At 35.3% G+C, this 23,974-nt stretch overlaps 1 protein-coding gene across 1 annotated transcript in view; it reads left to right on the top strand.

The window, feature by feature from the left end:
• The window catches only part of PCDH7 (protocadherin 7), a 267,841-nt gene extending 250,501 nt beyond the window's left edge, over window positions 1-17,340 (top strand). The window contains exon 4 of the mRNA XM_053976475.1: window positions 13,017-17,340. Coding sequence (XP_053832450.1) covers window positions 13,017-13,396 — 380 coding nt within the window. The 3' untranslated portion in view covers window positions 13,397-17,340. The remainder of the gene's footprint in view (window positions 1-13,016) is intronic.
• The last annotated feature ends 6,634 nt before the right edge of the window (window positions 17,341-23,974 follow it).

Raw genomic sequence — 23,974 nt, 5'->3', positions numbered from 1 at the left:
GTGTGTTGTGGGGGCAATAGTCGGAAATAACCATTTAATAAACAGTTTAATAAAAATTTGTCTGAAATAATAATTGCCAAAATACCACATTAATTTCTTTGCTTTAACAATAGTTGCCCTCAAGTCAAATGAAATCTACATATTTCATTTTTTTATCTTCCATTTCTTTATGTTCTGTCCAGCCCCTATATTTGACCCTTTAACTGTTGGTGTTTAGTGTCTTCTTTGGCTTTTCAAGATAGTCCAGCAGCTGCTAACTGATTATGACAACTCCAATTAATATTGGGTAGATTAGTAGACTGTGGATTTAAACTGGGAATAATCAAGAGGATTATTTTTTATTTTCCTCACCTCCAGTCAATACTTTTAAAACACTTTTTTTTTTTTTCAGTTATATATGTACTCCTAAAAAGAAGATAATTTAACCTCACTGTTAATATGTTTTGCTTGGCTAAGTTTTCTGCTATCCTAACAGACATAATTAAGGTTTTTTTCCTACCTATTGTCAAGAATTTAGTCATGCATTGCCAGTGAAGCAAGCCTAACATTGTCATTTGTACTGAAGTCTGAGTGAAAGTATTAATTAATAATTTTAAAAATTTCTTGATATTCAAATGAATGGAGCAAGCTGGAAAATATCTCATTTATTCTGGAAAAAGTAGATGTTAACTCTGAAGCAGTAGCCCAAAGTATATATACTGCACATAGTAAGAAATCTGGAGATGTCACAAGCAGAGGAACAATGGAATAATTCCTGAGATTTACGATTTTATGGGTATGGTAAATGCTTTGGCAACCATGTTAAACAAAAGTATACTGACTAATTTTAGTATTGTGCTGCACAACGTAAGAGGAGATTAATTGCAATATTAAACATTCTTAAAACAATTATAGAACTGATTTACTAAAAACGTCCTTTCACTGCAGTTACTTATGACAAAAACTATCATATTTTTACTTTGGGGCTGGGAAATATTTCACAAAATTCAGAGGTATATATCAGAAAATCTGTTGCAGAGTATGCTCAATTCAACTAAATGACTTAGGAAATTTGAAGATGCTGTTACTTAGTCAACAAAACCCCAGTATCTTGATCACAGGGATGAGAGACAGCTCCTGACTGATATGCTTAGATACCCCTGTTCTAGTCCAATCTCGCCTTTAACATTCATCAATCCACAGTTCTATTTGTAAAGTAAAAGCAATACTTCTTTACCACCTATAACTGTTGAATAATTATGGTCAAATAGCTATGATATACACTGCAGTCTCTGTTAGATTCTACCTCTCACAAGAAGGATTGACACTAGTGTTTCTGACAGGCTTAGCCTTTGCAAATAACACTTGATTGTTTTTCCTGTTTTGTTTCATTCAAACTGCTTCTATTCTTCATATTGTTAGGAAAAAAAAAAATATCATTATACTGTTTCATTCCATACTGAGATAAGCAGTGATACTCTAACCTCTTTTCACATAACATTCCTATGATTCACCTGTAGGATTACAGTCTTTCAGCTATATGTGCTCAAGAGGAATTAGTGCTGTGCTTAATACTTAATTACTAATGGACTGTAACCCAGATGAATCTGTCATAAATATGGAAAAATTCTGAGCTGATGTTTGCAATTAATTCACTGTAATCTGCAGACACAGCTGAAAAATCAATAAAAAAATTAATGGAAAAAATCCCTTTGAGCAGGACATAAATCACACTGAGAACACTGAGAGATTCATTATCTTTCTCTATTTGTCTCTTCATTTTTTGAGGTTTAAAGACTTTTCCACATACTTACTATAAAAGCGACATCAACAGCAAAAAACCTAACTCCCAAAACTCCCTCTTCCCTGCAAAATCTCAATAAGAAAGCATCAGTACTTATAACAGAAGTACAAATTTAGGGGAATTAATTTTGTGAGGTATTAAAAACACCTGTAGGATAATGCAATCATCAGTCACAGCTAGCACAGCTTCATGAGGGCAAAGTCCTTCTTGTAAAACTTAATTTGCTTCTACAAAAATATTGCCCACCTAGTTGATTAAGGGAGGCCAGTTGGTGTAATCTTTTTGGATTTCAGTAAATCTTTTCATACTGTCTCTCACAGTGCCCTCCTGGACAAAAGTTCCAGCACACAGCTGGATAAACACATCATGGGATGGGTGAGCAGCTGGCTCATGGGTCAGGCTCAAAGGGTTACAGTGAATGGGGTGTAAAGTGTATAGATAAGCATATATTTAGTGTATATCTTTATACACAGATAATTGTATATTTTTTTTACATTGCTTGGGATAAGGTTCCCTTCATGTGACCCAAAAGGTTAAATGGATACTTCACACGACTACTATATTTCTTCTTAAAATATGACTTTCTCTTGACAGTTGCTAAAGAGGCAGTCACAAGTTGTTTATGCTTCACGCTGAGCTCTACATTACTTAGATAATAATTTGCATGTAGAGCATAGATAACTTTGTTCTTTCCCCCATTTGAAAATAACATAATATAAATTAACAGAGCTTCAACTCATTTTACACTTACAAGTTTAACCTTTGAGAGTCTATGATTTGTAACAAAATATACTTTACATGAGTCACAAAGAAAACCTCTGGAAACCTGAGTAATTCCCTTTTTATGAAAGCAGTACTACTATTTAATATAGGTTACCATTCCATATTTTATTCGTGTATGCAGGTATAAAATACAATCCAGAATCCAGCAATGTTTTGCTGCACAAAATGGAACAGTATGAAGCACTTCATTTTCACAAATGCAGTGGTACTATCAACATAATCAGTTCAAGTTACTATTTCATGTGTCAGAATAATTCTATAAGAAGTAGCTCACTGAAAGATATGAAAGAAAGAAATCACTATTTTCCCTTAAAACCAGTTCTTAAATATAGAATCCTTCAAACAGAAGCCTTAAAATTTAGTTTGAGTACTTGTCAACAAGCACAAGTAGTTCAGTTTTTCTGTTTGTTTCTTGATTTTATTCCTGCCATTACCTTTGACAATTAACTGGCCATGCGCTTAGTGGGGGTTTATCTTTTTAATCAGTCACCATTTGAAGCTAAACCTTAGCCATATATAATGTACTTTTATATTGCTTCAACAAATATCAGTCTTAAAAAAGAGCGTGAACCTCCATGTCACTGACTTTTTCTATATATTCAACTTTCATTATCAGTTCTGTATATCTTTGAAGATATTTGTGAGATATCCATGAGACCAAATGACACCAGGCATCTTTTGGGCCCATGTCTTTTAGTTTCTAAATGAAAGCAATGCTGCATTCATTAGCATCCCTTAGAAAGTATTATTTGGAATATCTCCAAAAATAAGTTATCTGTTGAATGAGGTAGGCATAAATTGAAGGGAGGTAAGGGAAGTCATGGTGCTTTTGTCTTCTGTGGCAAGAGCACTTGTTTTCCTACCTGGTGTCCATTCCTGATGTGACAATATATTATTAAATCCTTATCAACTGGAAATAAAATAAAAGAGAGGAACTGAGGTGAGCTACTAATGGCTGCTAGCTACCTGATTCCCTTATTACTCCTGCAGCCCCATCACTTTGGCAGGAGTATCAAGGAAGTTATGGTGACTTTTGAGCCTCGATTCAGATTTTCTTAAGTCATCTGTAGGAGAGCTGACATTCTAATTGCTCCATAAATTGTTTCAGCTCAGAGTTTGTTAAGCACTGACACATTTTACTGAAAAAAAATAAAGGCATGTAATTTGACACAGTGACAGATTAATACCTTAGCATTAGATTGGCAGAACAATTAGATGGCTTAAATGTTTCCTACATCTTAATGTCTGCGCTACTTCAGGAAACCACAGTAAGTCCTGCTTTTCTGAAGGATATGTTGCCATTTCAGTGATAGAAGTAAATCAGGCTATCAAAGGATTTAACAGGATTACAAGAAGTCTTGCAGCAAATACATTTAAATCTAGAAAATTAAAATCTGGGGAATTTAGGTTCAGCATGGTGTATTTAGTATGGTACTCACCACTGGTATCCCATAAGCTGATACTTAGTTCTCATTATATATATGCAATTGGTTTTGTGAAAGAAAATTAAATAATACAGTCTGAACTATAGGAAAAATACAATTTAAACAAGAGAAAACTTTGTTTCTACTGGCCTTTCCTATTTTATAATGTAATCAAACTAGTGTTTGTCTAGAATTAAGCCTGTTGAATTTGATTTCATTTAACTATAATGTTTTAACAATTTATGTTATTGTCCTCCACTGACAACCATCAGATCAATATGATTTTGGCCTGTAAAAATCCAAGTATGTATTTTTTTAGTGTAAAAAAAACCCAAAACCCATAGAACTGTTTTTACTACAAGCTGTCTTTAAGTTAGCTCTGAAATACTGGTGATTCCTTGAAGAACATAGATGCAGTATTATTGAACTGGTATAATCACTAATTTAGGCAAGAATTTATTTTTATCAAGTTGTTCCATAATTCCAGAAACAATTACAGAATATTATACTTTAACAAGCTGGAGATAACTATGATACAAATAACTATGACTATGTGGAAACTCAGTCAGATATTATTCCTTGGGTAATATTTCTCTATTACTTGGGTGATATTTCTTTGGTTACATGTCTGAGTCATTTTAAGTAGCTATACAGACTGGTGTACTATGTTTAATAAGCATAAAAAAAAACAATCAAAATTTTATACGTTCATTATCTTATTTGACTGCTCCTCCCTAAAACAGACAGGTAATATTCAAGGGAAGCAAAACAAAAATCTCATATAAGATGTAAACACTTGTGAAATTTTGAATCTTACACCAGTTTCAGGTTTAATGGACTTCAGAAGTGAGATATGTTTTGCACTACTACAGGCAGGAGCAATATTCATCCTTTCACTTCGTGAAGAAACTAATTGTAAAATAGGATGGATGTGTTTTTTCTCAGGAAACAAGATTTTAAAAATGCTAAATTATCATGTTGGAACTTGAGAGTGGGCGGGGTGTTTTTATCATTACGGGCTTCACGTTTCTGTATTCCTTTGATTTATACCTGAATTAAATGGTCAAACTATTTTTTTTTTTTGTTTTGCTTGTAGTTTTATTACCATAAAATTTTAAGGAGGCTTCTAAATTGGATTTTTTGTTGAACTGAGGCCCACTGTCTGAGGTTGATTTATTACTGAGTAAGTCAAGAGTCTCAACCCAGAAGCAGTTAGGAATTGGATTGAGGCCAAAGAACATGAGAGTTGGCAATCACATCAACAGAACTGTAGAGATGAAGAGAAACTTTAGAGGTCATTTAGTACATCCTTTCTCTCCAAGGTATGATTAGCCACATTTATGTTATCCTGGGAAAAAAAAATTTCTAGACATTTGTAAAACCCATCCCAGATTCTGTAACCTTCCATTACTACTTCATTCATCCTCAAAGATTTTTCTAATTTTTAACCTGATTTGTCATTGTTGCAATCAAGACATTACTTCTGGTCTTTTTCACTGTGGGCATGCAAAATAGATCGTTTCCACTCTTAGGGTTTTTTCCTTGCCTTTTAGGTACATTAACAGTGCTCTTTTTTACCATATCTGCTTTCTCTTATCACCAATTCACTTCCATTCATCTAGCATGAACTTTTTTCAAATATAAAGAAATATTTAACTGTTTCTATTTTTCTATTACACTGCTTTCTTTGTCTGTCTTGTTTTTATTAGTTTTAATTGTAAAGGACCATTTAGCAGCATGCATTTCCTTTAACATGTCACTATGATCTCTCTTGGAACTGCTACATATTAGGACTTTAGACTCATCACAGTAGTGAGTCTTGCTGGCTTTAAGGATTGTTTAAGAGGAACTATTATTTTCCACTTATGTTCAAGTATTGAAAATTCTCACTTTCATTCTATATTCTTCATTCTTTATTTCTACATTTCTTTCCTTTGCATTGAAAAAATAAATCAGATTTTCAGAATTCATTATTTTATATCATTCTGTCATACCTTGTCTCACAATACTAATAATTCCATCAACATATATAAAACCCTTCTGTACTCTCAAGTATTTTTTTAAGCACTGAAAGGAATTTTAGAATTAGGCATGAAATACATTAAATTATTCTAGTACAAAAGCAATTAATATATTCATTACTTTAGTGGAGTTGGCATGTCTCAAGCAGTGGATTTGTGTTTGACTTTATTCAGTAAGACTGTTTTAGAGATGGCATGCACTATCTCTGCAGTACACGATAATGCCACATTCAGAATGACAGCAGTCCAAGCCTTGGGGCATTAAACGCTTCTTGAGATATGTTCAACTGCTGTTTAACTGTATTTAGCTCAAGGTACAGAGAGAAATTGCTGATGCTTTCTAACATGTCTAAGTATTTTTATAGTGTCTTGGCATGTCAGAATATGCCACAGAACAAACTGGGGTGCAATTCCTGAATTACTGTAATTAGGAGGCAAGAATTTCAACAACAGTACTGTTGTAGCTGTATATCCCTGTAGACTAGCTTTCTTTTTCCCCCTTAAACAGTGATTTTCTACAATATGTACTCTCTCAGCTGTTTTCTGCATTATTGTTCCCTGATCATGTAGTCGATACTTGTTAGGCTTTAAGAGCTTTATTGTGTCCCTGATCACACCACTCATAAAACAGTCATGGCTTTTAATATAAAAGCCATATAAACTTACTCCACTTTAATCATATAATGGTGTTTCACTTGCATATTGGATGGTCTTCTGAATGTAATATATTTGTGTACAGAATGCAGAAAAAATGGGGTTCATCCAAACCACAGTCTCTTTCATTACTATATAGCTGTTCATATTCTTTTTTTCTTTTCTCACAGTAGCTGGAACTACTCCACATGCACTTTTTATAGGTCCTCAATAAATGGAATCATTAAGAGATATTATGGGCCTGACAATGTGGAAAGCAAAATCTGCATGTAGTCATTGATTTGTCATAGATACTATTCAGAACTCCTCTGCCAATGACTCCTCAGATCCTGTGGACCAAGCTGCATGGTTTACAGAAGTACTGTTGCACTGCTGTACTACTATATGGCTACTGTGGTTTTGTACTCCTCCAAGATAAAGATCTATACCTAGGAATGCTTTCTGCAGATGTTCAGATTATTGTGCCTAGATAAAGTGTTACTATTGGTTTGGAAGGTTTTCCATCTCCAGGGACAAGCAGAACAAAACTTTTGCCAACCTAAGTACATCTTAAGTCTGCTGTTACCATTAGCTTTGCTCATGGTTTACAAAAATTAAAAAGTGAAAAGCTCTTTACATTTTTCTCCAGTGTCTGTGCTAGAACCATGTCATGACTAGATGTGGGTCTATAATATATATTTTACAAGAATGGTTGTTAAAAATGTGTAGAGTGGAGCCAGAGTGAGCATTCTTGGCTATATTTCTGCAATGTGTGTGTAAAATAAAAGCAGATAATTTGTAACATGAAGAGTCATAAAATGGATAGGGTTGGAAGAGACTTTAAAAATCATCTAGTTCCAATCCCCAGGTGTACTTGTTGATTACTGAGTTCATAATACTGTTTATTACCTTGATGAAATATATTAATCTCTTTTGATCAGGAATAGGAGAAGAGAAAATCGTTTCTTTAGCATTAAACTGGAGATAGAACATCATGGGATGGAGGTTGGCCGGCTCGCTGTCCCGCTTGTGGCCGCAGGGCAGACACGCACGTGGCCGCCCCCGAGTCTCTGCTGAGACTGCTGCGGGTGGCGGTGATTGCTGCAGCATGGGTAGCACAGCAGAGGCACAGGGCACGAGGAAACTGAGGCAGAGGAATGAGGGCAGGACACTTGTCTGAGTCTCCAAGGATTTAATTTCCAAAGTGGGGGCAGAGCAAGTGACAAATCTGAACCTGAAGGAGCTACTTTTAAAGGTTAGGGGGAACACAGGGAAGACTCAACCTCTGACCAATAGGAGGGCATTAGGGGAGGGGTGCAGGGTAAGGGCTCCCCAACAGAAGCCAACATGGGGAGGGAGCAAACCTTACAATCCAATTCTGCTTCGAGGAAGGGATGAAGGACAGGGAACACTCCAGAACCAAAGGAGTGCGCTATCTTTGACAGACAGGGGTAAGACAAGGGAACAAGGGAGGTATACAGGTGGATTGACATGTGGATTGACATACATTTTGGCGGGGAAAACTGTGATAAACAACTCAGGACTGAATCATTAGGGAAGCCACATGGGGTACATAGAATGAACCACTACAAACTTCTAACAAGGAATATCAAAACATACTACAGAAGAACAAACTGTAAAATATCAGACTACCACACATATCACTGTGAATATGAATAGTTAATAAAGTTTTTAAAAAGCCTAACTTTTCTCAGATAAATTTTAAAAATTTGTGGTGGAAGCGTCTATCAGATACAATGACAAAGGAGATTTTAAGGCCCTTTAAATTAATGTTTTCCAATTTTTTCCCAAGCTGAAGTCTGTCAAATGAAATCTTTTTTAAAAGTATTACATTTTGAATTATCCATTTACATGTATGCCTAAAAATTTTTCTAAAAATCTGCATTTTAGGGAGTGAGTTTACAATGGTTGTGTCAAGTTCTGATCTACAGATACCATGAGAAAATATGCTTGAAAACAACTAAGAGGATACCTTCTGATGACATTTTCTGATGATCTTTTTGTGCAGATAAAAGGCTGAATTTGACTTGTCTATACAAACTCTTGGAACCTAATCCCATATCTACAGATTTCAGTATAACAAGAAATATCACATATCTTTCTCTACTAATTAACATTGTGATTTTTTTTTAGTTAATCAGCGGCATTTTATGCCCAAATTTAACTCAGTTTCCAGATATGTAACTGCAGTAGGAATCTGTTGTGCTGCTCCTTGATGATTTGCCAATTCTGTTGACAAATTGTTTGCTGTGTCATACTCCATTAGACTTGTCAGTTCTTAGTGGGGTCAGTACTGGAGTATTTAACTTTTAAACTGAGAAGCACTAAAAAAAACATTTAGCTTAGAGATATGTTTCAACACAAATTATACTAGAGGACATGAGCAAATTTATTTTTATTTTCAAATTTAGAGATTGTTCAAAACTCCATGGGCTAGGCAATTTAAAATGCTGACCATAGAGTCCCTACTCTGCAAAAGAGGGTTGATCTGTTTTGGTGAATTAGCAAAAATGCAGTTACTGTGTAGCTAAAGTGGCATGACAGTCTATCCAAATTAGAAGTTAAATCACTGTTATCAAGTGCAGTGTATAGAAAGCACCCCATCTTCCCTTAACCCACTAGCTTAGGTATGTCAATCTTTTAAACAGATGAGAGATTAAAATGCAACAGGTTTCAAACCATGTTAGATTAAATCTGTACTCAAATGCTGATTCAAGCTCTAAGAACAGATGCAAGAAAGCAATGGAATAGAAGGCTGTAAGTGTCAAAGTCTTAATTGAAGATTTTGTAGAGCAAAATATATGGCACTGGGTTTGACATCCTGAGGGACATGAGGCTGCTGCTGCTGTTCAATACCCCCAAGTCCAAACAGTAGTAAAGGTGAAGATATATTTCCAGTAGGCACATACACGAGCACACACATACACCAGATATATAACAAGTTGTCCACACAGATCACAGACACTCAAAGCCTCCCATGAACAAAAACAGCACCAGGGGCCTCATTCTGTCCTCCTCTCTGGCTGGACAGGATGAAAGACCACTAGTGATAATGGACACTCCCATATCTATACATGCACTCATAATAGAGAGCCCATTCCCAGAAAGAGTTAGAAAGGAATTTAATAAGAGGACAGGATAAATGGCGTTCATCTGGCACAGAACATAACCAGACAAACTTATTACCCAGCAAACTGGGTATTTACATGTGACTGGCTCTTTTATCCCCTTATATCTCTATTTCCCCTCTATCATTTAAACTCCTCACTTGTCTTCCCGATGGTTCCTCCCCTAAACATCATCTAAGTCCTTTGCTATCCCAAATTCATTTTCCCTATATCCTAAAATTTGCTCTACATACCTAAACAACAATCCCCAGCATTACACAGAAATCTTTCCTCCTGAATCCTTGTTTTGAGTTCCTATCTGCTACTATACACCCCTGTGCTCCTCTGGGCTTGGACAGATGGACCTTTGAGGGTCTGATTGCCCTATGGTGGGCAGGGTAGGTCTGTCAGGGTAGTATTTGGGCTAGTATTGTTCTTCCAGTGTCTCTCTGATCTCTTCTGTGGGTGTGAAGATAAAGTTTATCACCTAACCCAACAGGGCAACTCAGAAACACACTGACTTGGAGTTTTTGCTTCTTAGAACAGCATTATAATGGACTGAATTGTACATTAAGTTCTCATGCTTCACAATAAAGAGTTCCAGTATTTGTCCAGAAGTGAATAGGAGAAGCACTACAGTGCAAAATGGTGCATTTTCAAGTTCATGATTCAAAGACCACCAGCAAGGGAAGGATTTTTATGAACTCATTTATTGCTGACTCAAAATTTTTTTCAGCTAGAAAGACCCCATCAGAAATAATGAGATGCTAATTGTTTCAATTTGGAAAAAAAACCCCAAACTCAAATGACAACAAAAGAAAATATTTTCAATGAACATATATTCTTATGTTTTAAATAAAGGTCAAACAAACTGCCTTGATCATCAGTTGCTAATATTATGTCAGAGTAAAAATTAAAATACTTGAAGCAAGCATAATGTTTAATGGCCCTTTTTTTTTTTTTTTTTTTTTGGAAATAAGGTGCTGCTTCAAATAATTTATAGAGGTTTAAGGGAATTGCTCCTGTTCTAAAAATATGAAAAATTCTGCTTAAAAATCAAGGCATCTGAGTAGTTAATTATCATTAGGGAGAGTCTTATCATTCTTATTCTTATTCTTATTCTTATTCTTATCATTAGGGAGAGTCAGAATAATGCTGATTTAGCTGACAAATAGAGGATTTTCCTGTAACCATCCTCATATTCTGTGTATGTTTGCAGAACACAGTCATCTGAAAACTGACAGGCTGATAAGTTTTCATAGTATTGCATTCTTCACTGGAAAAAAAAAAAAAAGTGGGAATTGTGTCTAAGGGAAAAAACCTTAAAAGTAAATTGGGGGAAAAATTTTAAAAAGAAAAAATCACGCAGGTCCCTTTTCCCAGCCTTACACATCTTAGTTACAGGGTTACTCAGTTATCTAGACACCAGGGCTGTTTCCTCCTTAAAGTCAGTGATATTTCATTGAAATATGAAATTTTATACAGTATTCAGAATACATACAGTAAGTTCTATTAAATGTTGACACCTGTCAGTAGCAAATAGTGTACACATGCTTTACAATACTGCAATAAATTATTTATTAAAATAATGCTTATATGCTTGAAAAAAATCAGGACAGGAAGAAGATAAATCTGACTTTCAAGAGCTTTTGCAATTCTATCAGGATTAAATCCACAGATGTTGAAATGAAATATGCTTTCTCTGCAAGCACATGTTTTAAATATTTTAAATTAAAGTGGTTTATTCTGGAAAAGTAAAGGATTTTTTGTTGTGGAGTTTTGTTTTTTTTGTTTGTTTTTTTTTATCTTCAGCAGTAGTCTTTTTTATCAATTTATATAAAATCACAGCTGGAATTGTCATCATTTGAGAAGGTACTCTATCAGCCAACATCAAAGAAAAATAGGCAAAACAAAAGTAACAGAATGAAGTCTGAGCAGGCCTTTGAAGGAATTTTTATAAGTTTGTGTAACACATGTTATTACAGGCAAAAATTATTGTTCACAAGAACTTTGGTGTTGTAGTGAGAAGGTAGAAAGATGCCATAGCCCATATGAAGTACTTGATTATGTTTCCATGTTGAAGTTCCTTGCTCCCCTCTAAAATAACTTATTTTTTTATAAAACAAACCTAAATATTTCATCAAATAAGTCATATAATATGAAATTCATATCAAACACACCTGAAAAATTCATTTTTTGATTTATGTTCTTTGTCAGCTTTGTTTGAATATAATGTTGTTACTTTGAAGGCAGCTTCAGTTATTCCTCTAGACCATAAAGTACACTATAACTGAATAAAAGCAAGGTTTAAGAATCTTACCCATTCCTTAAAATAGTTGAGGTAGTTTTTAAATTCAGTTGTATGCAAGTATCAAAATACAAATATTAAATATACCTGCATTGCAAACAGGCAGGAGTCAATCCTGCAGGCCTTGGAACTTTGCTGGTTTGCAGTGAAAGCTCTTACAAGTACAGAAAACAGACATAATGAACAGGAACAGGACACCTTCTAACATAGTGTGTCACATATAAAATGTTTCTCTTTAGGCAGCACTCAGATTCATCCCATGCTCTACCATGCACATATACACACAGAACGGCGTTATTTGTACTATTGCTAAAGTTTATAGCCCATAGCAGAGGTTTTACATGCTTCTGCAATTACTGATTGTACAACTTCTGTAACATATTGTGGACTAACAACTCAAATGTCCAATCCTCAGAAATACAAGCAGAGGGTTACATTATATGAAAATTCAGTCCCCTTGTCAATAACAGATCTGCTCATTTGCAGAGCATTAAATATATTTGTAAGTATTTGCAGGGTACAGGGTCTCAGGGTCCTTCCACATAAATTCAGAGTATTCTCTACAAAAAAATTCAAGGAAAGGTATTTTTAATAATTTCTAGAAAATTGGCAGTATGGAATTAAGTGCTTCTTTCACTCTTTCAGACATCAAAATTAATTCAGTACCTAATGCCAAATGCTTCTGGAATTGATTTACAGGCACAGGAAAAAAGATTAATAGCCTTTTTTTTTTTCAATTATTAAGGTTGAGAATAACTGTACAGATCTGCTTGTTGCCTCTGGGCACATGCAACGTGAAAAAATTATTACTGAGGAACTTACTGCCACATTCCTATCAAGATCTTTAAAAATACCTTTTGTGAATGGAAGGATTCTCAGTTTCAGTGGAAGTCACTGTAATCTTAGTTTGTAAAGACAACTCTCTTTTATTTTCAGATTCACGGCCTCTACCAGATGTAGCCCTAACAGGGAAGTGCACCCGAGAATGTGATGAATATGGCCACTCAGACTCCTGCTGGATGCCAGTCCGCACTTCTCCGGAGAGAAAGCAGAAGAGCCAGCCAAAACTCTCCACTTTCATGCCTGTCGATGAACGGGGCAGTCAGGAAAAGCTGGCCAATGGAGAAGCCTCCCTCATGGGTGACCGCAACAGAAACCTCCTTAACAAAAAGTTGACCTCATCCTATGAGACCTTCAGCGCAGCTAGTTTCAGCAAAAATGAAGAAGGCAACCCAGAGGATATCCCCCTTACACAGACAGGGGAATACAAGCCATCTCCTGTCAATACTCTAACTAGAAGAGAAGTTTACCTGTAGGCTAAAAAGCAGCAACAAAGTTCTTTCATAATATAAGAAAGAAACGGGGCAAAAGTCTTAAAATCACAACAATTTTAAGAAAAAATGTGAAACGATAAAGAGGGGGCCACCAAAGAGACAAGAGATCTGCCTGCCACTTCTGCCTCCATAGCAGGCATGTAATTATACTGTCTGCCTGACTATACTGTACAATGTAGAAAACATTGTTGTTACTTGCATGTCTAATTCCCCCTCGCTGATTTTTATTTTCCTAGATCTATGGTTGCAAATTCCTCCCATAGTAGCAAGCTTGATTAAAAAGAACATGACACACTGTTGTTTCCCCTCTGCAGAAGCATGAATTAAACCACTCATTTTGTTTGTTTGTCATCTGGCTTGTTGAGGATAACAGGTCAGGGAAAATGTATTCAAAACATACCATCTGAATATTGCTGATCCCCATCAGGGACAATCCTTCAGAAACCATAAAGATATAGGATAAATATAAAGGAATAATCATTAATAGGCACTTTGTGAAGACCACAGCTTTAATATTCTCACCTCTCATCTGAGGCTGGAAGCAACAGAAATACATTCAGCCTGAGACTGCAGTCAAAAACATGGCATACTTTCCCGTGATTCATGGACTCTGGTTCTGTTTTATCCATTGAACAAACGTGTCTTGCTGTGTCCCTTTCTCTCTTTCTCTCTCGTTCTCTGTAATGATTATTTCAGTGTAAACACAATTACTTACAATTATACCATAGGATAGCAATGATAAGCTGTTGAAATCATTATTTTGGGCAAGACTAACATTTAGCTGGGAAGATTGTAATAACAAAAAGGCCAAAGATCACACAAAGGATCAGGGGAATTGCTAAGTATTGGGGCTTGACTGAGAAAATAAATGTATTCACAAAAAAACACATGTACTCATAACACAGTTTCAGTTACATTCTATGCAGCAGCACAGTTCACGAGCCCAGATGACAAAGTTTTTTTCCAGTGTGGTTCAGTTGAATGCCCAAAGGAACTGATGCTTTTTTTGTAATGACATGATACATTGCAGCACATGCTGCATATGATATGCTGCATATGCTAGTTCCAGGGAATTTTTAAGATCAAAATTAAAAATAATAGTGGAAGAGAAGGCCGTGTTAGTGGGAATGCTTGATGGGAGGGAAAAAGGTGGACTATGGGATAATGCAGTAACAAGAGAACATTACAACTTGGATACAAAAGCTTCTTTTCAGATTGCAAGGCATGGTTGCTAAGTCTGGTCATCAGTGTTGCAGCTTATCAACTGCTTCAGTTATGTCAAAGATGATGATGAAAGCTTTCTTGAAACCAAGTGCATTAAAACCAAGAAAAGTGCAATACTAAATGATATCAAGACTCAGAACATTTAGCATTAGTAAAAAATGGCCTGATAAACAGTGGTATGATACCTAGGAGGTCAAGAGGAGTTAAAAGGAGTCCAAGCTACAATATGCAAAAGCTGTAACAATTATCATGGTGAGTGCTTCTTGGAAGGAAGAGGAAATGAAACAGGGTTTTGTGCAATAAAAGCAACAAAACATGCAGAACATCAACCAATTGCTTTGTAGTTGATGCTGTATTAATAACCACAGACTGAGCTCAGACATTCAGACAAAAGTGACAATCAAACACAGCAAGGACAGCTCAAGGACGGAGAAAGCATTCAGATCCCTGGCTGTTGAACTGGCGTGAAGGCATGGCTAGATGGCTCTCTAGTAACTGTAGTCATAATGTAGCTTTGGGTAGTTTCTTGCTTTGAAGAATTGCATAGAAATAACCTTAAACAGCCTAAGGTAGAGGTTGGTAAATCAAAACAACTCATCACATTTATCTTTTGAATTCACTTCTCCATAAAGTGGGTTGGCCTTTTCATTCTCCTCTCTGAAATTCACTTTCTTCAAGTAACATTAGTTTGTGTATAGCAGTTATGATGAATGGGCACATTTTAGAAAGAAAATATTAAAATCAAAGATTATTAACTATTGAACATTTTTATGTTTAATTATTTAAGTAATACGGGGAGATGCAAGCTAGTACTTTGTTATGAGACTGCGTATAGCAGTTACTGCTTTGTATAATCTGTAAGTACCTGTTTAAAAATGCTTCTAAAAATGCTTATGTAATGTAAACACACTTTTCTTGCACGTTTCAACAGAATACACAATTGCATAACAAAAATGTTCAACAGAACTTCCTTTAATAAGATTTTATTTAATAATACACACAAGAAAATAAATTAGGTAGCTGGGTTCCATATATTCTTAGACACTTTTTCTACAAGGCTAATAATACAGGTCATAATAGACCTTCAGATTGAATGGATCAGCAGTCACTCACCAATTTTTGCACCACATAAAACAGTCATGAAATAATTTTCTTGTGTGCATCTCCTTAGATCTAAAATGCGTGAAAGAATTTTTTAAAAATTCTATCTACTGTAAGTATTCACAGTAATTCTTGTGGAACTAGCCACTATTAATATGCTGATTACTCTTCTGACCTGGCATGACATACAAATATATTTTGTGTTTGTATTTTTCCTCCTTATTTGAAATAGGTTAAATCTGGTGCCACTCCATAAATAGAGTGCTTTTGTATAAAAAATAAAGAAATAATGCTATAAAAAAATAATTAGGGTGAATGCAAAATATGCAACTGTGCCTTTTATACCTATTATTATGGTAAAGTGGTAGTTGGGTTTGGACACTGAGGGGTAAGGGGCTATTCCCAACTTTTTTGAACCTGTATATTTACCTGCGTTTATTTTCTGAGAAATTATAAATAATATATTTAAAACAAGCCTTTTGCCAAACTCAGTTAATGGACCAGTCTTAAGCATTATTAACAGAAGGCTGTGGTTTAAGTAGGTCTTGAGGATTTTTTTAATTACTATTTGTGTGGGGTTTGGGGTTGTTTTAATTTGTTTTTAATTCTGCTGCCTGGAAAAGTATGATCAGTCTATATGATAGCTATTTAGCAAGGTGTCACCAGTTCATGTTGCCAGGAAAATTGAAATTTTTTTTTTAATAGCTTTTAGCCTTCATTACATTTTATTTGTACAGTATAGAAATCATCTTTTTCTTTCCTTTCATGGGAAACTCAAATGAGCTTTGCATGTATTTTACATTAGGGCACCTTTATAGATTGATGCGTTAATATATAACTTTATATGTATTAGAAAGTTCAATAGCTTTGGTCTAAAATCTAAGACTTATTCCAGATCTCAGACCCACTATGTTTATTAAATATGGTTTCTGACTGGCCTGCTGCCTGAGTTTCAGGAAAAAAAAGTTAAACATTATTTTTATGTGGGGGAAAAACTTAAATGGGATTGAAATGATTGGCTGAAAGGCTACCCTAGAAGTTGTCAAGCAGAAAAATCATGAATACAGATAAAGATCTTGTCATAAATCCAGCCATCACCAAACACTTGTAAGCAAGTTGAACAACAAAATATTTTTCTTTCTGTTTCATTGGTGATAAATATACAGTTTCTTTATGAAAAGAAGCAGATAAAAAAGCAATAGAAATGAAAGCCCATCAGTTATGTTGTATTACTGACTGAAAAAGCATAAGCACTAGGAAGAAGACAACATTCACCAGCTACCTGGGGTATGCTTTCAGACAACTTTTCCTAAATTTTAAAGCACTTGCATTCAGTGTGGTACGATCTGTTTGTAATATTAATCATTGACTATTGTTCTGCAACTTGGATGTTGATAGTGAAGCAGAGAACAATTTATCATTGTTTATTATGAGTCACTATGCACGCAACTATGCTAAACATGGCAAAATATATTAAACGCTAGTCCACCTCTATTTATGAAATATTTACATAATTTAATTTGCTTTTGTACAGTTTTATGTAAATAAATTGCTTGTCATTTTTGTCTCTGCAAATTAAAATATAACATGTTCAACTGGTTGCCCATTTGCCAGTTTACTTTCTTGGACAGTCTATTCCAATTTTACTAGATTAAATCACATGCTAGTTTCAATATTTAATGGTATTTTGAATAAAGATGACACTGCTTAGTAACTGGCCACAGATTCAGCTGCAGAGGTACTGAGGTTTTATTGGTCTGCAGAGTGAAATTTGATAGAGGCGAGGCTACTGTCACCCAGGACAGCACACAGCTATTTTCAGAGTAGAAAGAGAGTACTTGTAACCTGAACAATTGTTTCTGATTACTGTTCAAAAGGATTTATTTTCAAAATGTGTTCCAAATCTTCCTATTAAGTGGAATAACAAGCCTTTAGTAAAAGTCTATGAATTTCCATTATGGAATGGAAATTTTCTTATTAAGAACAAGGCTGCTATTTTTTCCAAGAAGTTTAAAACTATTAACACATCCTAAAATGTCAGTAGAGCATCTATACTGAGAAAAACAACATAATTAATACAGAATTTCAGGGGAAAAGAGAAACAAGAGCCTCCAGTTCTCTCTGGCTGTGAATCAAATTATCCATCTCAGCATAACTGTAAATCAAGAATGAATCCTCCTCCAGAAGAACATCTAAGAAGAAAGAGTTTATTCCTTAGCTGTCTGGATCACACATAGTTTTTTTTGTCTTTGTTTGTTTGCCTGTTTGTTTTAAAAGAGCAGGTTCCAAAACAGCCATTAAATTGGGATTTGCATCAGTTATAATATGTGAAAAAAGTGTTTGTGGGGAGAGGGATCAAAGGTCAAAACTCCTTTCACCGCTCTGTGTTATGCAAAATACAGAATTACTACAGAGACCTTGGAAACCACTGAATACAATTTCCCAGTAAACATCACAGAAAGAGCCATTTATATCCTTTTACCTTAGTTACAGATTAGGCTTTGGTTTTTGTGAATACAAACTGGCCAGAACGTTTTTTTTAAATAAACTTTACATTGCAAATTTCTTTCTCTGAATGTGCTTTAAGTTAACATTTTCTAGCCTGCTTTAATGAATGTGTAAAAGATTCTTCCTTCCACAAGCAGAGGTCTGAATCTGCAAGCCTATGGGGAAAGTTTAGTTTACCACCTGACCTTGGATCTCTCACACTGCACTTGAATGAGCTACCCCTACACCTCTTTCAGCAGAAACAATATTTTAATGAGTAACTTCAATCAAGATTTTAAGTTTATTTTATATTAGTTGTAGCATGCAAGGCATGACCTTATGTTTGTTTGTCTTTTATCTGCATTTTGTTTACCCACTGCATCCAGGAAGGTGATTACAAGGAAGATAAAATAAATTTCCTGAGCCACTAAGAGTGGTAAGAGAGGATGATATAAACTAGCAAAAGCAAACAATTTATGCTCCCCTTTAACCCTGGCTTCATTTCTTCCTCCTGCGTTGCAGTAAATTGTAAATCTTATGCAGAGACTGAAATTAATAAATGTGACCTAGGCAGAAATAATTTCTTGTCTTTATTGAGCCTCCTGAGGGGAGTGTATAGAAGATGCTTAATAGTTCATAAATATGTAAATTATCTAGCCTTTGCTGAAAAGGAAAGCAGTGCTAACGTTAGATGAGTGTATTCCTTAGCAAAATCATAGGATTCTAGTCAGGCAGTTCATACAGCTCTTCCTTCTAAAGCAAGTACATCTGTTTTAAAGACTGAGATACACTTACCAAGAAACTGGGGGGTGGAGGAGAGCAGCAAATGCAAAGTACCTGTTCTGTACTTGTGTGGAATTGCCTCTGGGGGAAAAAGGGGAACAAAGAACAGCAAATAGGTATAATGTAATTGGTACAGAATTTATAGAAATATATCCCTTTAGGACTTTCAAACGATTTAAGGATTTGAAAATAGGGAGATGTTAACGCATAATTTTTATCTATCTATGGTATGATTCAGTAATTTGTAAGAAAGGATTATTTTTAATTATAAGGCATGTGATCCTATTTAAGGTGATGTTTTTAAAGATTTAGGCAATGGTTAAAAAATGTTTGTATATTCATATTCCTTTTTTGTAAGCTTACTAAAGCAAATTCCAGCAGGATTCTACAGCATTCACTAAAGGAGAAGACAAATAGGCCAAATAGGACAAATAGGACAAATAGGACCAAATAGGCAAGGTATAGTTTTCATATTTATATTCTATTTTCAGGATAGCAATCAACTTTTTCATGTTCATGTTAGAATAACAAATGAAAAAAACCCCAACACTTTTCAGCTGTGCTTTCAAGGGTAATTCTGAGGGAACAAAGAAGCCAAGGTAGTATAAAAGCAGGTTTGTGCAGTGTTTACTACTACTTTGGTAAATTCACACTCATCAAAATGTTGTGTCATGAAGAAAGCAACTTAAATAACATTGAAACACTTAAGTTTTCCCAATCCTGTTGGTAATCAGAGAAGAAAGAAAAGACTAGAACAAAAGGAAAAAAAAATGCTGTATTTTTACTACCTACTTCTCAAGGATTTCCAGCATTTATGGAATTCCTCAAATAGCAATACTGGATTCTACCATTTCCCACAAAACTGTACACTTTTACTTCTTCCAAAGGTACTTGCAGGTTTTATAACTTGTAGTAAGTCTAGTTGGGGAAAATCATCTTCCTGACTTTTTCTTCTTACTTAGTAACTGTGTTACATGATTCCAGAAAATCAAGCTGATTCTAACTGTGGCAAGGTTATGGTGTTAGTCGTTTGTTTGACATTAGTTGAATATGCATTTGATGAGACAAACAGAAGTGAAGAAATCAGAGTAAGATATTAATCTGAAAAGATCCACAAACTGCTGCATATGCTGTAATGGTTCATTATTTAGGCATGATTAAAAGAGAAGAGGTGAAAAAAATTCACAAGCAAAAGTGGAAGAAAGGTAAAAAGAGTTCAGGACGGACAGCTTGGCTAAGTGTGTTTATATGTGTGTGTAAGTACACCTCTTGCTTTTGAAGTAGATTTTAAGATTCCAGAAAATTCTTTGGCATTATTCAATGATTCCAATCCAGGATATTGGATAATAAAGACCTTCAGGAGGAGATCCTGTATTTATTCTAAGGTTTAGTAAGACAGAACAAAGTACCCAAATTAGCATCTATCACTGTATGGTGCCCACAGAATCAGACAACTGGATAATTATTGAACCTGCTTCAGCTTCTCCCTAGTTTCCTACCTTACATAAGCTGCTAGGACAAAAGTCAGAGCATGTTTTTTAATCTTCATCTCCTCTTGCTCACAGTACCTGGAATCAGCTTGGCACCTACTTAGCTTTTCTCCACCTTGTGCTGAACAAGAAGAGAGCTCTAGAACAACAGGTGATTTCATATTCTTTTTCACTCTGACCTCTGAGCATATGGCAGGCATCATGTTTCCACCCTTATCTTTAGGAGCATAAAATTATGGTGGACTCACTCACACATAACTTCATGTTTAAATATTAAAAGTGGTAGAGCAAGAAATATGCCTTGAATTTAGAATATTCTGGTGCTGTGCTGAAAAAAAAAATATCCTGAATTCCAGAGAGGATTGAAATACTGCTCTGTGTGATAAAGAACCAACCACATGATACAACCCTACAATAACAGGCTGTACATTTCTACTTACTCTAATTTGTGCCTTATGTAGAGTTGTAAGGAAAATGCACAAATGCTCCAGGGCCCTCTGAAGTACAGTGCTTTATATATGCAAGAGAGAAGGAATCATGTTTTGCCCAACCTTAGTAAGTTAAGCCTGTTTCCAATCAGTTTCGATCCCCTGATGAATATTCTGATTATGTTTATGCATCATCAGTGAAATGATGATGGCTAATTAATGATACATATAGTGTGACATGCTCATTTAGGAGGGCATAGAATTAATAGAGGGGATATGATGAAAACGTGCTGACTGGAGAACAAGGTTTTTTGTACTGTAGCTTCTATAAGGTGCTATAATGTATTGGCTACAAATATTATTAAATATTAATATAAAAGTTAAATATCACTTTTCCATTCCAAAGAAAATTCAGTTAATCAAAATGAGCATTCAGAAACAATTAAGGGTGAAAATTTGGCTTGTCATGGACTGGGGTAATGCGGTGGCTACCTGCCATGGCCTCAAGCAGATGAGATGCGCCAGCTAGCACTGCTCGTGTGAGGCCGGGTGGCCGCCACGTGACAGGACACCCCAGGGGAATGGCGTCTGCCACCCTGGTAGTGCTGAGTGCTGTGGCATGGGTTACACAGCTTTGGTAGCTACACACGCTGAGAGGAGATGAAGAGACAAGAGAAGGACACTTGTTTGCGAGCCCAAAGAGTCTTTATTCCCCCATGCGTGGTGGGAACAAAGTGCTCTCGGGGTGGTTGCAGTGACAGAATGCCAAAGAACAAAGAATGGCAACAGGTTAAATAGGGGGTGGGCGGACAGGGGTGGAAATCTGCTTTGCCCAATCGGGAGAAATGAAAGAAAGATGACATCAGTTATAACAACCAATGGTAACATAACAGAGGTGGATACAGAGTCCTGGGACAAATAGAAAGGCTAAGGTGGGGTGATTGATACAGAACTTTCTTGAAGAAGCTGGGGGTGGTTACAGGATTGATACCTAATAGGGCATGAACAAAACTTGACTGATGGGACCAAATAAGGAGAAAATAGGGTGAGGTGAGAAGATTGACAGGTAACTGTGGATCCGAGTGACGGGAACTCTTGGGGTAAACAACTTGGAACAGAGCACTGTGAGGGGAAAAATAGGGAAGTACAAAAAACAAACCTAACTAACATTAATAAACAACTGTCTAAATAAAACCAACCCACAACAGGGTCACATCTGAAAGTTACAGAATATTGTCTTCTGCACTGAATGACTGCAGATAAAATAAATTTAGCAGCACTTAGAAAAATTACATCTTGTCTTTCCTTACAGAGTGATGGGATTCTAGAAGTTTACTGTTCAGTGTCACTCAAAAAAAGAAAACAACAGCAAAAAAAAGACAGAATGAAGGTTTAGAATTAAGGAAGTGTTGTCAAACAGAATAAATTCTTTTGCTTAAATAAAAATGCAGATGCACCATTCAGATTTTTCACAGTTCCGACCTTGCCCCACTAAATAAATAAGAATATAAACTACTAGTAGATATAGTGATTAGGGTGATCAAAATTATACAATAAATAAGGTAGGATTCTTCAGCCTCAGTTCAGAAGAGAACTGAGAGGTTTGGCAGTGGTATACAGTTTTGCTTAATAAATCATCTATGAGTCATCATAAGAAATTACAATGCACTGGATTCAAGATAGATGGAAGTGTGTTTTCTCACACTGAATCAAATATAACTTTTTGTCAGAGATAACTTTTTGGGATGCACCCAAGAATTTGACTCACATAAATAATAAAATAAAACCCACAATATTTTTAGTATCATTCTTTTTATGAAGGATGTAAGAATAACATAATAATAGCATATCTCTGTTTCTCCCACTCTATTTCCAAAACAAATATACTAACCACTACTGAAAATGGAATAGTGTGTTGAAAGTCCCCTTCTCTCTCTAAAAAAACTCTCAACCAAACACACACCAAAACAAAATTACGAGAAACATCAGCCCTCAACACCACTATTTTGTTAGCCAAGAAAGTAAAAAATTTGCTTCAGGAAGTGTTTTCTGATAGTCAATGCTTTTAACGGTGTTTCTCCAAGAGAGTGATGAAAAATAATTTATGCCTGACCACAATTACTCCTTGGAAAGCTACTACTGCAAGTCTTCTACTGAGAAAACTTTCCAGGGAAAAAAATAGAAAATGGGGGAGGAAAAGTTGGATTTTTTTTTTTAATCCAGATTACAATAAATTTACCAATTAAACTCCCAAACTCGGTGCCTCAGGGAACACATGGCTGAACTCACAGAATTATGTAGGTTACAAGCACTAGAACAGACTGTTACAGGACTTATTGGACATGTGAACAAACACAGGTTTTAGAGATAGCCGTTTATTTAACTCAGTGACAGGTGTTTGCCTTGTGTACTCCTGATTGTGGAGATTCATATAGACAAAAATGGATGGCAAAGCAAACCAAAAGCATTTTCAAACAATTTTCTAAGAGTTTCTGATATTTCAAACTTTATATTTCTGAACACAAGTACAAACAGAAGATAGTAAAAAATAGTTAAAGTATACAGTAATATGTGAGGTCTTACCAGATGACGTTTGTGACATTTGGAGTGTATGGATAAGTCTGTTTTATCAAATATGACACCTAAAATATTTATCATCAGTGATGTAATAGTAACTTCTGCTGTGTCTTCTGATACTAATAAAAAGACACAACACTATTTTCCCCCCAAAGACATCTAAAGAAAGTGTTTCTTCACCTTCATATTCAATTACATAAAGCAACTGTGTCTTCATAGGACTTCATTTTGAAGTCATTAGGATCTGTGCAGGTTAATCTGCAATGAATTGAGATCAACAAATTTTTCTACTTTTTAAAATTGTATTTAAACCTTGATTGATACTCATGAAGCTAACATCCATAGCAAATATTTCACTGAGTACAAGTTAGCATTATTTTAGTTTAATTCATGCAGCACTTTTTCAAAAAACATTCTCATATAACATGGCAGGAAGTAAGATTATTATGTGAAGGTGCATTCATTTTATT

This window comes from Vidua macroura, chromosome 4 (genome assembly GCF_024509145.1).
Source record: "Vidua macroura isolate BioBank_ID:100142 chromosome 4, ASM2450914v1, whole genome shotgun sequence".
Taxonomy (NCBI): Eukaryota; Metazoa; Chordata; class Aves; order Passeriformes; family Viduidae; genus Vidua; species Vidua macroura.
The sequence above is the reverse complement of the archived record's forward strand: the minus strand, read 5'-3'. Positions and strand labels throughout refer to the sequence as shown.